The 17681-nt window shown below is 38.1% G+C and overlaps 2 protein-coding genes across 2 annotated transcripts; both read left to right on the top strand.

Annotated features, from left to right (window-relative positions):
* The first annotated feature begins 300 nt into the window (after window positions 1–300).
* On the top strand, window positions 301–6732 carry LOC139966429 (uncharacterized). The gene is made up of 3 exons (XM_071969454.1): window positions 301–782; window positions 2054–4203; window positions 4928–6732. Exons 1-3 carry the CDS (start codon window positions 632–634, stop codon window positions 5153–5155), a joined length of 2529 nt encoding a protein of 842 aa, XP_071825555.1. The 5' UTR covers window positions 301–631; the 3' UTR covers window positions 5156–6732.
* A 3435-nt stretch (window positions 6733–10167) lies between these two features.
* On the top strand, window positions 10168–13706 carry LOC139972104 (uncharacterized; the record flags this gene model as incomplete). The annotated part of the gene is made up of 2 exons (XM_071979040.1): window positions 10168–12042; window positions 12805–13706. Coding segments are annotated over 2 exons (2103 nt in total), but the record flags the coding sequence as incomplete, so codon positions are not given.
* Between the last annotated feature and the right edge of the window lie 3975 nt (window positions 13707–17681).

The raw sequence follows: 17681 nt of genomic DNA, 5'->3' as shown, positions 1-17681 counted from the left end.
TAGTTCAAGGTTTTTCTTTACTTACTGGTACATGTGGTTATTTTACTTACCGGTGTATTTGATGTAGTTTCATAAGTGATCTCTGATTGTCTAAACAGTGACACCATCTTTCAAAGAACAGGATTGGTTGTCGTCACGATTGTGGTGTGTCTTTAACATTATCTTAGCACTAATAATCAAAATAACCCTTGCTGAAAAAGTCTCGGTTCGAATGTTATCTAGGTAACTGTTCAAAATATTACATTCCCGGGAGTACACTATGAGCTTGACGGAACTACGGTAACCCTTAGTAAAAAAGTTCAATCGCTTAAGCTGTGTTCTTAGTAAAGTATAAAGGATTAACACTATCACTGTTAAATGTAGTGTTTTCAATGTGAACAACAGTTATATGAAAGTACTCGTCTACTGCGTACGTCGGAAGTAAATAACGGTTGCGCTTCATTGATACTTCTACTCATGCTCAACATTACCATCATGTTTAATATTCGCAAAGTGAATAAATTCTGATGTTTCTTTTCGGTATGTGATAATTGATTCAGATTATCCAAAACTTACGACGACGACGACGATATAAGAGAAAATATCAATTTTGTACCATTTTTGCGGATATTTTGCTGAAAAATTAGCCACCATGAAGAATGCTTTATTTTGGTACGTTTGTCTTGTTGCTACCGCAGTTTCAATGCTGGTGACAGCTGAGAATATTACAGATATACCAATGCGGTGGGAACAGACGCCACCCCCAGGTTTTGTGGAATCCTTTCCACAATTTATACCAGAAGGTACGTTCGTGACCAAAGTATCTAAGTATTTTTTACTTCTGTAGGCATCGTTGAACAATTTCAAACGTTTCATTGTAACATATGTACCATATATCTAGTGGTATGATTATGTTTGTTATACTACATCATAAGTTCTTTCCTTTCCTCTAAGATGAACAAAACAAACATACGAGATCTTAGCGTTCACACCACCGAGGACCATAGGCGTACGAGGCGGGGCAGGGGGAAGACTGCCTGCCCCCCCAAAAAAATCCAGAGGATTTCGGGCAAATGTCCTGAAAAATTCGGGCAGCCTAAGAGGAGAAAAAATATATATATAAATATGCAGTAGATTGCCCGAATCATTTTCAAATTTTTGCCCGACAATTCCGTGGAGAGCCTTTTGTGTTATTTGTTTTGTGACATTAATATTAATATAGGCCTAATGACTTTCTTTATTTAGCATCATGATGCCCGAATATTTCCGTGTAACACCGCCGTAATCGCAGCTCATCTGGGCTGCCACGCTTTTTGCACTATCTCCTCAATTTCTAAAACGTGAGATTATAAAATAAAGAATGTTTAGATGCAACTTGCAAGGCCTCAGAAGTGCCATTTCCGGCAATCTGAGAGGCATTTTTTGCCAAAAAAAATCTTGTACGCTATGCGCCAACCGATGGTGGCGCTCCCCTTAGATATAGTCTCACGGGAACTTTCGGGCACAAAAGTTTCTGCCCCCCCCCCCAAATGAAAACATATCTTTATATAAAAAAACAGTGAAAGTGCTTTCCATGTATCAGCATGTATCAGAATAAACCAGTTGAAGATGTACGATTTAAAACAAAGAAGGACTGTGGCTTGAAAGTTTTGACTGACTGGTTTAGCTAGGTAGAAGGCTGAATTATTATAGAATGATAAGAGGCGACTGAAGGAATTTCCAAAAGGGTGAAGGCTGAGGGTCCACGCCCTGCCGAAAAAAATGAGAAGATATCATATGGTACTTAATTATGAGGCATATTTAGAATATAATTTAGGTCTACTTATAAGTCGTTGATGTATATTACAAATTACTTACCATAAACAAGAGCTAACCCAATATATCTGGATTGTGCCGTAGGTATTATAGGATGAAAAAACCACCTTATCAATTTAAAATAACTGCATTTTTCTTTTTATTATTCAAAAGTCCAATTTTTTTCAAGTATTGAAACAGGATTATTAATCCCTTCATTGTCGTGTGTTTGTTTGATGATCTAATTTTGTTGGTTTTGACTTTTCTTGACTCGTTGCAGACCACTGTCGCGGCAACCGATGTGATGCCCAGGATATTAAAAATTTGCCTTGTCAATGTGACGAGCAGTGTCGTTTCTATGGAGATTGTTGCTGGGATAAAACTGAATTTCCGATCAACTACGACGCTTTTCCCTCATTTTATCCTCCAAGAGAACATTTTCGCTGCCTCCATATCCCAGGATACCAATCATCGGGTATATCTCTGAACCTACAACCATTAGGGTATAACGTCATTGGTGATTGTCCACGAGGCACCGACGCAATCCTGCACCGACAGTGTACCGCAGAAATTAACAGAAACCGATACGTCAAGGCGGAGGTTTTCTTACCTATTCAAGATGTTAATGGATTTGTGTACAGGAATGTTCACTGCGCACGTTGTAACGGAGTCAATGAAAGTAGTATCTTAGCAACAGTAGTTCGACATTTTTGTATGGATATTTGTCCAGTTTCCATGGAGATTGGCCCGGAACACAGAGTAAAGCTGAACGACGAAAATTGCCAGTTATACACTCAGTTTAACAGTACATCACCTCGATCCTGTCAAATTGGGATAGTGGACGACTGTCCTATGTTATACGAAGATTCAGACATAAGAGAAAAATGTAGGAATTATATTTCACCCGTCGTCTATGGCAACACGTACTTCCGGAATCCGCACTGCGCTTACTGTCATCCAAATATTCCGATTGCTTTCTGCATATTTGCATCAGTAGAAAATGAGGGTGATTTTGTTCTAACCGACTTATTTGGATTCCCTTGGCTGTTAGGATTTGGCTATCTCATACAAACTACCACAGTTCCACCCGAATTACCTGGTAGCAAGTTGATAAGCTTAGTGCAATGTCCAAATTCGTACACTACAAAAGTGTTACTGGCCATACGCATAGCAAACGGAGGAAACTCTAGCACACGGTGTCCATACCTGAACAAACGTATCGAAATATGTATTCGGGGAGAGATGAGCAGAATACGTGATAACTTATTTGATTATACGTTGCCATGGCAGCAGCTCCGTCACATTTCTGTTGATCAGCCGTTTGAACTGTTGGATATGTTGTACTTTCACGTCCCTGAGGAAGTCATCCAATTTCATGTGTGGGAGATATATATGTTTGAGTTTGTCAATTTTTTATTGCTTAGTAAAGAGCAATGCCAGTTTGAAGATATACAAATTATTCGTCTGTGTGGCAATGTTACCCAGTTTGAAGAAACTCTGGTATGCAAGAAACAATATAGATCTCTTTCTCCGGAAATAATGGCAGAACAAAACATTGACGGAGACATCTCTATTCTTGATCCTGTAACGTTGCAACCATTAGGGGATTTTTCTTGGTTCCGATTTATCTATCAATTTGAAAATAGCAGTGAACTTCGTACGATCGAGACACAAGTTTGCGGTTCTGATCGACAGAAAAACACTACAGTCACCATGGTAACACCGACGACAAGTGAAAAAACAAATATTGTTTCAACAATTCGAAGAAACGAACGGTATTCCTTATACGAGTTGATCTTCAGTAGCATTTGTGTAGCAGCCTCGATTCTTTCTTTGATCTTCACCTTCTTTACATACTGCGCATTTTCGGATTTACGTAACAGCTTTGGACTGACATTGATGAACTTTTGCTTCGCCTTGGCCTGTGGTCAGATCTTAATTCATTTTGTGACTGATTACGTCACTGGATGGAACACTGTATGCCTTATTGTTGCCATGGTTACCCATTTCATGTGGTTGGCAACATTTGCCTGGATGAACCTCCTAGCTTGGAATTTGAAATCGACTTTTAGCAAGCCTAAGTTAAACTCTGCTAGACGCTATTCAAGAAACCAAGTGATTGGATATTTTTGTTATGGCTGGGTGTTACCATCTGTAATTGTAGGGGTATGTGGGTGTCTCTTTTTCTACTTCTCGACGGATATCCCTATCACATATGGCCTAGTAGGCGACCAGACGTGCTGGATTGGAAACGGATGGGTAGTAGTGGGGACAGTTGGAGGGCCATTGGTCACTGCAATTATATTCAATGCGGTACTTTTCATCCTGATTGTAAGAGGAATTCGCATGAGCAGGTTTACCCCTGACGAAGAGTCGAGTAGGCAACGAGCCAGAAGAAATAAACATCTCGAGCTTCTTGTTTATGTTAAGGTAATTAAACGTTTTTTTTTTTGAAAGATAAACTTTGCATTGATCTTTCTGAACTGCTATTAAAATGTATAATATAACATATGTAAAAATTAAAATCCAGCAGCATCAATATATATATCTTGTAATTTGAAGTGACTGTAATTCCCCAGAAATTAATAGACATGTAAGGGTTAGAGACATCTCACAAACAAACTACAACTTACATCGTTCAACAGGATTGTATTTCTGTGGGCTCCCATCACGTGATGGTGTTGTTCTTCTTATGCTTTTCTAGCTACTATTTACATGTTGGTGATTTTAATAATGCCGTTCCTATGCTGGGGTAACAGTCAGAAGACCAGTTTAGTATTTCTTTGTATTTGTTGTTTTTGTTTTTGTTTTTGTATTTGTATTTGTATTTTTCTATTTGTATATTTATATTTATATATATATATATGTACATAATTATTCATGTCAACACTGGTTCGAATTACACACTGTAGGCTAGAAAACAATATTGTCCCATTCAGTATGTTTATGAATTTCTATATCAGAGTCTTATAACTGGATATGTATGAATTTTCTTCATTTTAACAGACTTCGGTTGGTTAAAGACATTAAAGGACATTGGAAATGTATAACCTAAACCATAAGTTTAACGAGCTTTCTTACAGAATATTTCTCTGTTCCACTAACATTTAAGAATAATGGTTAGAATGATTTTTTCTCTTCTTCATTTGCACAGATTTCGATTTTGATGGGATTTTCGTGGTCTGTTGGCTTTTTCATTGCATTCGATTCCTCAAGAATTCTCTTTTATGCGTTCTTCATTGCTCAAGCTCTTCAAGGGATTCTCATCATGGTATTTTTTGCTTTCAACGAACGGGTTAGAAAAATGTGGAAGATGAAACTGGGCGCCGTTAGTCGAATCAGCTTGAAATCATCGTCACACACTAGAACAACCACTATGTAAGAGGGTGCAATGGCGGAGCGTCCATACAGTCAGGGGGCGGATGCCCCCCCCCCCCCGACGGACTCAAATGGACTGATGGCGCCCTTTTTAGCGTTTTACCACTTTTTACTTATTCGCGATTATTGACTTTTTTATTGCGCTCTCATCTACCTATTGACATTTGTCACATTTTGTTGGTGTCATTTTCTGACAAAATGCTCTAACAGCGGAACACCCATATAAACTTCCGAGTTGTCACAAATGGCGATGATTATCTGCAAATTAGCAAAGCCCGGAATGTGTCATTTACGGCGACCCAGGGAGAATCTTTACTCAAAAAAATTCTGTACGCTCCGTGCCAACCGCTTAGGAAGTGTCGAAAGCGCCCCTACAGACCATTCTCGCCCCTTGACCAATACCCCTAGCTCCGCCACTGAGAGGGCGACAGAACAGCTCCAAAGTATAGCCTATACGAGCTGGTATAGATAAAGCACGTTTCATTGCTTAGACAAGGGGTTCCCTGACGTTTCTGATAGTCAAAACCAGAGTACTTTTTGTTGAACTAAAATCTGATGTATCATATAATTTAGTAATTTAGTAAAAGTCGTACCTAACGACAAACTCTTTTCGCGTTCCATTCGCATATGCTGCCATATAGTAGTACCGCACCGTGCATGTGATAAATAACTGAATTATGAAACAGACACAGGCCGCATGACTTTGGTGAAGCTGGTGTACGCATGACAGTACGTCGTGAAGATCTGATCTTGAAGTTTCCAAATAAATATTTATTCATCCTTTGTTTTGTTTTCTCATTACAATATTACACTATGAAATTGATCTTTTACGAAGCACTGTTATGCGTATTGTAGTATAATAATGACTCAGATCGTGTCTCGAAAAGTTGGGGATTCGTGTACAACTCCGACACCCACAGGGTGCTCGTGGGGGGGGGGATAAAGTTAGGGAAACACTGGCTTAGACGATTGACGACTTGTACTGAACTGATCGATCTGGTACTGAAGTGGCTGGTTTACTACCCAACGATTAAGCTGACCAATGTATCATATAACAAATTGGAAACATTGAGAAGACAGTGGAAGTGTTTACACATGTTAGGTTTAGCAATCATATACTTCATTATTATTGTTATTATTATTATTATTATTATCATTATTATTATTATTATTATTAAACGCTACAAATGTGAACCAAATTTTCTGCTTTAAGTTGTATTTCGTACATGTTATCATCAGAAAATGATTTGAAAATCCGCGGTGATCGTAAATTCATACTGTTGTAGAATAATATTGTACATAAAACTAATTAACATCTTTTAATTTAATTTAAAAACAAATAAGATCAATATTTCTGTTTCGTTAATTAACTATTATGGCCCATGGCATTTTTCAACATGAAATAAATGCATACAGAAGATCTGCAAGAAGCTAACTTACTCTGTAATTCTTATAGGTGGCTTAAACCTCAACAACTTTTTGAAACTTTGTGTTCAACATGGTATATCTACCTATACCAGCAACAATGACTTTTCAATATTTGTTTGACAGGTCTGCATATTCAGTTCTTTTTGGTCATAATATGGGCTTGATATGTTTTGTTACTGTTATTGTTATGATTGTTATAGGCAATCATATATATATATATATATATTTATAACTAAAAATATATATATATAAATAATCGGTTTATATAGCGCTTTACACCAGCGATAGGTCTCAAAGCGCTTTGCAGAGGTTTTATAACCCCTTGTCAATGATAACCTGTCCCAGAGACAATCCCTATACGCGGCTGCAGTTATATAACAAGTTGCGTGCAATGACAACAGGTACCAAATTTGACTCCTGGGTAATTGAGATAAACCATCTTGCACAAGGACACAACGTAATGAACTAGGCAGGAATCGAAGCAGCGATCCTTGGATCCCAATTGCCCATCATGCACGCTTTTTTTGGATGATAGAAATATATTTTCATAAGTTATACGTGGGCAACCGATTAACTTGATGGTACTACTAAATTTGTGTCGAAATTCCGAAAACTCTTTGGTTAATTTCTTTTAATATTAGTTGCAGATCGCCCTCAATTAATCCAAACTGTGGATAAATCAATATGTAATTTGAAATAATTATGGACTATCTAACACTAAAAAAATATCTACACAAACGTCAGTAATGTCCACTACGACCCAATTGTGTCATTTCGAAAGAAACAGCCTTTCTTAGTTTTGACAACAAACATTTGAGCCTAAGTTATCAGCTGGTGAGAAACGTGTTTCGAGGATGCTTTTTGAAGCTTAATGAAGAAAAAACTGAGTTTTTGCTTTTTGGTTCTTGCCATCAGCTTGCTAAAATCAATATTGCATGCATATCAATTGGTAATGTTCAGGTTCGCCAATGAGGGCGTGGGGGACCCCCCTATGAAAGCTTGTCGCCCCCCCCCCAGTCGCCCCCCACTGGGATTTTGAGTGTCGATAAAAAATTACATGTGCGAAAAATATATCATTGGTCTGAATGGTCTCGAATCTCCATGATGACCACTCATGAACGACCCGCGGACCGCGGACCGACAGTAGGCTATGGTTGCTGAAAAACCGGACGCGACATAGTGCATAGGCCGGGTTTTCACTTCTGGGACGTACCCTGATGCTCTTAAAACCGCCAAATTTTCAAGAAAGGAGACAATACTATCGCTGAGAATCAGTCTATCACCCTAATAATGTTTCAGAGGGATGTTGAGGAAACTTTAGAACAGCTTACAAGCATGGGCGTCAATCCTAGGGGGGGGGACACGTCCCCCACATTTCGATGGGTGGGAGACACACTATCAAATGTCCCCCCCCCCCTACCCCACACACACATTTTAGTGTCGTGGCTCTATTTGGTTAGGGCATACACATCTCAGGCTTCATATCATCGAATATTAGAAGTTCAGTTCTATCAAAAGTGACCGAGAGTTTTCACATCGGTATGACCTGCAACTTTGTCTGTTTGTCGCGACGAGCGAAATTTGAGATTGAAACCACAATGGTGCGGCCGGAGCCTACAACTAGTTCTAGAAGTCACGGCACTTCATATATAGCTAGAGCCAAAGCCTGTACATATTTTTTTGTTTAGTTGTAGATGGTGTTTCAAAGACGGTGCCCGTTCCCTAATATTGGGGAAATATGGAGCATATTCCGTAAAAATTAAGGCCGCCTAATCTTACTTGACCATCTTGGTAATTAATAGTTCTGTGGTTAACAAAATATAATAGAGGTCATATTAGAAACACAAAACTCAAAGTATTAATTCAAGGGTTTTATACTTGCTGGTATATTTGGTTGTAGCTTCATTTGCGCTCACTGATTGCCTAAACAGTGACCTCTTCAGAAATCAGGACGTGTGGTCGTGAAACTTTGGTATGTCAATAACATCTGCCATCTGCATTTCCGGGATTACACAGTGAATTAACTTGCCTGAACTGCCAGGAGGAAAAGGTTTCAATGGCACCGTTACTCAAATTGCTTCAGATGTAGTCTTAAAAGTATGAAGGATTAAAAATAACACTATCAGTATCACTGTTAAATGTAGTGTTTTCGATCTGAACAACAGTTATATGAAAGTACTCGTCTACTGCGTACGTCGGAAGTAAAGAACGGTCGCGCTTAATTGATACTTCTACTCATGCTCAACATTACCATCATGTTTAATATTCGCAAAGTGAATTTAAGTTGAGATGTTTATTTTCGGTATGTGATAATTGAGTAAGATTATCCAAAACTTTCGTCGACGATATAAGAGAAAATATCAATTTGTACCATTTTTGCGGATATTGTGCTGAAAAAATTAGCCACCATGCAGAATGCTTTATTTTGGTACGTTCGTCTTGTTGCTACCGCAGTTTCAATGCTAGTTACAGCTGAGAATATTACAGATATACCAATGTGGGAACAGACGCCACCCCCAGGTTTTGTGGAATCCTTTCCACAATTTATACCAGAAGGTACGTTCGTGACCAAAGTATCTAAGTATATATGTTTTACTTCTGTAGGCATCGTTGAATAATTTCAAACGTTTCATTATTACATAATACTATATATAGTGGTATGATTATGTTTGTTATACTTCATCATCAGTTCTTTCCTTTCTTCTGAGATGAACAAAACAAACATAAGAGATCTTAGCGTTCACACCACCGAGGACATATCTTTATGTCAAAGCACAGTGACAAGGGCTTTCCATGTATCCGCATAAACCAGTGGAAGATACATGGGCTGTGGCTCAGTGGTGTGCACATGATTTGAAAGGTGAGAAGGGGGATCTAAATATTTACTGACTGGTTAAGGTAGATGGCTGAACTATTATAGAATGATAAGAGGCGACTGAGGGAATTTCCAATAGAGCAAAGGCAGAGGGTCCATGCCCTGTCGAAAAAGAGAGAAGATATCAAATGGTATACTTAATTATGAGGCATATTTAGAATATAATTTAGGTCAATACATATAAGTCTTTGATGAATATTACAAGTTACTTACCATAAACAAGAGCTAACCCAATATATCTGGATTTTGCCGTAGGTATTATAGGATAAAAAAACCACCTTATCAATTTAAAATAACTGCATTTTTCTTTTTATTATTCAAAAGTCCAATTTTTTTCCAGTATTGAAACTGGGTTATGAATCCCTTCATTATCGTGTGTGTTTGTTTGATGATCTAATTTTGTTGGTTTTGACTTTTCTTGACTCGTTGTAGACCACTGTCGCGGCAACCGATGTGATGCCCAGGATATTAAAAATTTGCCTTGTCAATGTGACGAGCAGTGTCGTTTCTATGGAGATTGTTGCTGGGATAAAACTGAATTTCCGATCAACTACGACGCTTTTCCCTCATTTTATCCTCCAAGAGAACATTTTCGCTGCCTCCATATCCCAGGATACCAATCATCGGGTTTATCTCTGAACCTACAACCATTAGGGTATAACGTCATTAGTGATTGTCCACGAGGTACCGACGAAATCCTGCATCGACACTGTACCGCAGAAATTAACAGAAACCGATTCGTCAAGGCGGAGGTTTTCTTACCTATTCAAGATGTTAATGGATTTGTGTACAAGAATGTTTACTGCGCACGTTGCAACGGAGTCAATGAAAGTAGTATCTTAGCAACAGTTGTTCGACATTTTTGTATGGATATTTGTCCAGTTTCCATGGAGATTGGTCCGGAACACAGAGTTAAGATGAACGATGAAAATTGCCAGTTATACACTCAGTTTACCAGTACATCACCACGACCCTGTCAAATTGGGTTAGCGGACGACTGTCCTATGTTATACGAAGATTCAGACATAAGAGAAAAATGTAGGAATTATATTTCCCCCGTCGTCTATGGCAACACGTACTTCCGGAATCCGCACTGCGCCTACTGTCATCCAAATATTCCGATTGCTTTCTGCATAGGCCTATTTGCAGCAGTAGAAGATAACCATGATTTTCAACTAACCGACTTATTTGGATCCCCTTGGCTGTTAGGATTTGGCTATCGCATACAAACTACCACAGTTCCACCCGAATTACCTGGTAGCAAGTTGATAAGCTTAGTGCAATGTCCAAATTTGTACACTACAACAGTGTTACTGGCCATACGCATAGCAAACGGAGGAAACTCTAGCACATGGTGTCCATACCTGAACAAACGTATCGAAATATGTATTCGGGGAGAGATGAGCAGAATACGTGATAACTTATTTGATTATACGTTGCCATGGCAGCAGCTCCGTCACATTTCTGTTGATCAGCCGTTTGAACTGTTGGATATGTTGTACTTTCACGTCCCTGAGGAAGTCATCCAATTTCATGTGTGGGAGATGTATATGTTTGAGTTTGTCAATTTTTTATTGCTTAGTAAAGAGCAATGCCAGTTTGAAGATATACAAATCATTCGTCTCTGTGGAAATGTAACCCAGTTTGAAGAAACTCTGGTATGCAAGAACCTATATAGATCTCTTTCTCCGGAAATAATGGCAGAACAAAACATTGACGGAAACATCTCTATTCTTGATCCTGTAACGTTGCAACCATTAGGGGATTTTTCTTGGTTCCGATTTATCTATCAATTTGAAAATAGCAGTGAACTTCGTACGATCGAGACACAAGTTTGCGGTTCTGATCGACAGAAAAACACTACAGTCACCATGGTAACACCGACGACAAGTGAAAAAACAAATATTGTTTCAACAATTCGAAGAAACGAACGGTATTCCTCATACGAGTTGATCTTCAGTAGCATTTGTGTAGCAGCCTCGATTCTTTCTTTGATCTTCACCTTCTTTACATACTGCGCATTTTCGGAATTACGTAACAGCTTTGGACTGACATTGATGAACTTTTGCTTCGCCTTGGCTTGTGGTCAGATCTTAATTCATTTTGTGACTGATTACGTCACTGGATGGAACACTGTATGCCTTATTGTTGCCATGGTTACCCATTTCATGTGGTTGGCAACATTTGCCTGGATGAACCTCCTAGCTTGGAATTTGAAATCGACTTTTAGCAAGCCTAAGTTAAACTCTGCTAGACGCTATTCAAGAAACCAAGTGATTGGATATTTTTGTTATGGCTGGGTGTTACCATCTGTAATTGTAGGGGTATGTGGGTGTCTCTTTTTCTACTTCTCGACGGAAATCCCTATCACATATGGCCTAGTAGGCGACCATACGTGCTGGATTGGAAACGGATGGGTAGTAGTGGGGACAGTGGGAGGGCCATTGGTCACTGCAATTATATTCAATGCGGTATTTTTCATCCTGATTGTAAGAGGAATTCGCATGAGCAGGTTTACCCCTGACGAAGAGTCGAGTAGGCAACGAGCCAGAAGAAATAAACATCTCGAGCTTCTTGTTTATGTTAAGGTAATGATACGGTTTTGGAAGGTAGATCAACTTTGCATTGATCTTTCTGAACTGCTATTAAAATGTATAATATAACATATGTAAAAATTAAAATCCAACAGCATCAATATATATATCTTGTGATTTGAAGTGACTGTAATTCCCCAGAAATTAATAGACATGTAAGGGTTAGAGACATCTCACAAACAAACTACAACTTACATCGTTCAACAGGATTGTATTTCTGTGGGCTCCCATCACGTGATGGTGTTGTTCTTGTTATGCTTTTCTAGCTACTATTTACATGTTGGTGATTTTAATAACGCCGTTCCTATGCTGGGGTAACAGTCAGAAGACCAGTTTAGTATTTGTATATATATTTGTATTTGTATGTATTTCTTTGTATTTGTATTTGTTGTTTTTGTATTTGTATTTAGTATTTGTATTTGTATTTTTCTATTTGTATATTTGTATATTTATATTTATATATATATATGTACATAATTATTCATGTCAACACTGGTTCGAATTACACACTGTAGGCTAGAAAACAATATTGTCCCATTCAGTATGCTTATGAATTTCTATATCAGAGTCTTATAACTGGATATGTGTGCCTTTTTCTTCATTTTAACAGATTTCGGTTGGTTAAAGACAGAATGACATTGGAAATGTATAACCCAATCCATAAGTTTAACAAGCTTTCTTACAGAATATTTCTCTGTTCTACTAACATTTAAGAATAATGGTTAGAATGATTTTTTTTCCTCTTCATTTGCACAGATTTCGATTTTGATGGGATTTTCGTGGTCTGTTGGCTTTTTCATTGCATTCGATTCCTCAAGAATTCTCTTTTATGCGTTCTTCATTGCTCAAGCTCTTCAAGGAATTCTCATCATGGTATTCTTTGCTTTCAACGAACGGGTTAGAAAAATGTGGAAGATGAAACTGGGCGCCGTTAGTCGAATCAGTTTGATATCATCGTCACACACTAGAACAACCACTATGTAAGAGGGTGACAGAGTAGCTCCAAAGTATAGGCTACGAGCTGGTATATATAGGCCTAGATAAAGCACGTTTCAATGCTTAGACCAGGGGTTCCCTAACTGGGGTGCATGAACCCCCAGGGGATGCGTGAGTCCATCCCAGGTGGTTTCCTGAGACGTTTCTGATAGTCAAAAGCAGGGTACTTTTTGTTGTACTAAAATCTGATGTATCATATTAATTTAGTAAAAGTGGTACCTATCAACAAACTCTTTTCGCGTTCCATACGCATATGTTGCCATATAGTAGTACCGCACCGTGCATGTGATAAATAACTAAATTATGACACAGACACAGGCCGCATGACTTTGGTGAAGATGGTGTACGCATGGCAGTACGTCGTGAAGATCTGATCTTGAAGTTTCCAAATAAATATTTGTTCATCTCTTGTTTTGTTTTCTCATTACAATATTACACTATGAACTTGATCTTTAACGAAGCACTGTTATGCGTATTATAGTATAATAATGACTCAGATCGTGTCTCGAAAAGTTGGGAGTTCGTGTACAACTCTGACATCCACAGGGTGCTCGTGGGGGGGGGGGGATAAAGTTAGAGAAACACTGGCTTAGAAGATTGACGACTTGTATTGAACTGATCGATTTGGTACTGAAGTGGCTGGTTTACTACCCAACGATTAAGCTGACCAATGTATATCCGTGTATCATATAACAAATTGGAAACATTGAGAAGACAGTGGCAGTGTTTACACATGTTAGGTTTAGCAATCTTATTATTATTATTATTATTATTATTATTATTATTATTATTATTATTATTATTGTAATTATTATTATTATTATTATTGTTGTAATTATTATTGTTATTATTATTGTTATTATTATTATTATTATTGTTGTTATTATTGTTGTTGTTATTGTTGTTGTTATTATTATTATTAAACGGCGGCTTACCTCGTCTACAAATGTGAACAGAATTTTCTGCTTTAAATTGTATTTTGGGAATAAAGCAAATTACGTACATGTTATCATCAGAAAATGATTTGAAAATTCGCGGTGATCGTAAATTTATATTGTTGTAGAATAATATTGTACATAAAACTAATTAACATCTTTTAATTTAATTTAAAAAGAAATAAGATCAGTATTTCTGTTTCGTAAATTAACTATTATGGCCCATGGCATTTTTCAACATGAAATAAATGCATACAGAAGATCTGCAAGAAGCTAACTTATTCTGTAATTCTTATTAAGTGGCTTAAACCGCAAAAAAACTTTTTTGAAACTTTGTGTCAACATGGTATATCTACCTATACCAGCAACAATGACTTTTTAATATTTGTTTGACAGGTTTGCATATACAGTTCTCTTTTGGTCATAATATGGGCTCGATATATTTTGTTACTGTTATTGTTATGATTGTTATTTATATATATATATATATATATATATATATATTTATAAATGAAAATCGTAATGAGTTGGAAAATCAAGAACAGTGAAAAAACTTCCACCCTCCACCGGGATTCGAACCCGGGCCTCCCGCTCTGTACGCGGACACCCTAACCAACTAGGCTATGGACGCTGATAGTATGTCCAGAGGTTCGAAACCGGTAAGGAAGGTCGTAATTCCACCGTAGGCGTTTGTCACCTGTATCGAACAATACTAGTTCTGTTTTTGGTAACATATTTTGCCTTACTCTAGAGATCAAATATATATATTTATATATATTTATAACTAAAAAATATATATATAAATAATCGGTTTATATAGCGCTTTACACCAGCGATAGGTCTCAAAGCGCTTTGCAGAGGTTATATAACCCCTGGTCAATGATAACCTGTCCCAGAGACAATCCCTATATACGCGGCTGCAGTTATATAACAAGTTGCGCCCAATGACAATTTAGTTACCTAACAGGTACCAAATTTGACTTCTGGATAGAGCGAGATAATTGAGATAAACCATCTTGCACAAGGACACAACGTAAGGAACGAGGCATAAATCGAACCAGCGATCCTTAGATCACAAGTCCGACGCCTTTGCCAATAGCCCATCATTCACGCTCTCTTTGGATGATACAAATATATTTTCATAAGTTATACGTGGGCAACCGATTAACTTCATGGTACTACTAAATTTTTGTCGAAATTCCGAAAACTCTTTGGTTAATTTAATATTAGTTGCAGATAGCCCTCAATTAATCAAAACTGTGGATAAATCAATATGTTTAAATTTTGAAATAAGTATGGACTACCTAACACTAAAAGAATATCAATACAAACGTCACTAATGTCCACTACGACCCAATTGTGTCATTTCGAAAGAAACAGCCTTTCTTAGTTAAAAACATTTGAGCCTAAGTTATCAGCTGGTGAGAAACGTGTGTCGAGGATGCTTTTTGAAGCTTAATGGAGAAAAAAACTGAGTTTTTGCTTTTTGGTTCTTGTCATCAGCTTGCTAAAATCAATATTCCATGCATATCAATTGGTAATGTTCAGGTTCGCCCTTCCACTCATGCGCGTAATCTTGGTGTAATTTTTGATGAATCGCGACATTTCCAAAATAACAAGTTCTGCTGCATTTCATCTCAGAGGCATCTACAAATTACGAAAATATTTAAATGATAAGGCAACTGAACAGATTGTACATTCTTTTATCACTTCAAGGTTGGATATGGGCAGTGGCGTAGTGGGGGGGGGGGCGTGGGGGCAGCCCCCCATGAAAGCTTGTCGCCCCCCAGTCGCCCCCCCCCTCCACTGGGATTTTGGGTGTCGATAAAAAATTACATGTGCGAAAAATATAGCATTGGTCTGAATGGTCTCGAATCTCTATGATGACTATACTCATGAACGACCGACAGTAGGCTATAGTTGCTGAAAAACCGGACGCGACATAGTGCATAGGCCGGGTTTTCACTTCTGGGACGTACCCTGATGCTCTTAAAACCGCCAAATTTCAAGAAAGGAGACAATACTATCGCTGAGAATCAGTCTATCACCCTAATAATGTTTCAGAGGGATGTTGAGGAAACTTAAGAGCAGCTTACAAGCATGGGCGTCAATCCTGGGGTGGGGGGGGGGGCGGGGGACACGTCCCTTACATTTCGATGGGTGGGAGACACACTATCAAATGTTCCCCCCCCCACACACACACACACACACACACACACACACACACACACATTTTAGTGTCGTGGCTCTATTTGGTTAGGGCTTACACATCTCAGGCTTCATATCATCGAATATTAGAAGTTCAGTTCTATCAAAAGTGACCGAGAGTTTCACATCGGTATGACCTGCAACTTTGTCTGCGTGTCGCGACGAGTGAAATTTGAGATTGAAACCACAAGCTGTGTGCGGATAACGGTGCGGCCGGAGCCTACAACTAGTTCAAGAAGTCATGGCACTTCATAGCTAGAGTCAAAGCCTGTACATATTTGTTGTTTAGTTGTAGATGGTGTTTCAAAGACGGTGCCCGTTCCCTAATACTGGGGAAATAGGGAGCATATTCCGTAAAAATTAAGGCCGCATGAACTTTATTGCAGATTTCTTGAATGACGAATTTGTAATTTTCTCCCGAAATCACGCAACTAGATGGCTGCTATCCAGCCTGGCAAGTGCCATCTCCAGCGATCTGGCAGGTATTGAAATCTGAAATTTTCTTGCTACGCTGCGCGCCAACTTATGGTGGCGCTCCGCTTAGATAGTAGTTGCGGCCGGAATACTCGAATCGATTACGTTGCCCCACATCCACCCTATCTTAAAAAACCTGCACTGGCTACCTGTAAAATATCGTATTATGTATAAAATTCTCCTTATTGTTTATAAATCACTTAAAGGACATGGTCCAATGCATATTTCATTACATACTTATTACATATTTATGTCCCCTCTCGTAATCTAAGATCCAGCTCTCAATTTTTATTATCTGAAATTAAGTCCAAACATTCTTGGGGGAAAGGTCATTTATTGTTTCTGCCCCTCGCTTATGGAACCAACTCCCCTTAAAAATCAGACAACCAGCTACTCTCTTTAAGAAGAGCATCAAATCCCACTTAATGAAAAAGCTTTTATATAATCTTGAACCATTAAGTATTTCTTCTGTCATTGTTTTGTATTAGTATGTATTATTTGTATCATTTCAAATTGTTAATTGCGCCATGATGCATTCTTTGAGTGGTGTGTGCGCATTATAAGTCGTATTATTATTATTTATATTATTATTATAGTTTTATAGGATAGTTATATAAACCCATCACCGGTGAGAACATATCTATTGCATTCTAATTTAAGGTACGTATCCTCGTTAAGTTTTAAAGGTCACTTTGATATAGCTATTAAAATTAAATGACCAAGTGCTCAACTACACACGTTCTTTTTAGTCCATAGCAAAACTGATAATCTTACTTGACCACCTCGGTAATTGATATTTCTGTGGTTAACAAAATATAATAGAGGTCATATCAGAAACACAAAACTTGAAGTATTAATTCAAGGGTTTTATACTTGCTGGTATATTTGGTTGTAGCTTCATTTGCGCTCACTGGTTGCCTAAACAGTGACCTCTTCAGAAAACAGGACGTGTGGTCGTGGAAACTTTGGTATGTCAATAACATCTGCCATCTGCATTTCCGAGAATACACAGTGAATTAA

Source organism: Apostichopus japonicus, chromosome 1 (genome assembly GCF_037975245.1).
Source record: "Apostichopus japonicus isolate 1M-3 chromosome 1, ASM3797524v1, whole genome shotgun sequence".
NCBI classification, from domain to species: Eukaryota; Metazoa; Echinodermata; class Holothuroidea; order Aspidochirotida; family Stichopodidae; genus Apostichopus; species Apostichopus japonicus.
Note: the sequence above shows the minus strand (reverse complement) of the source record. Positions and strands in the feature narration are given on the sequence as shown.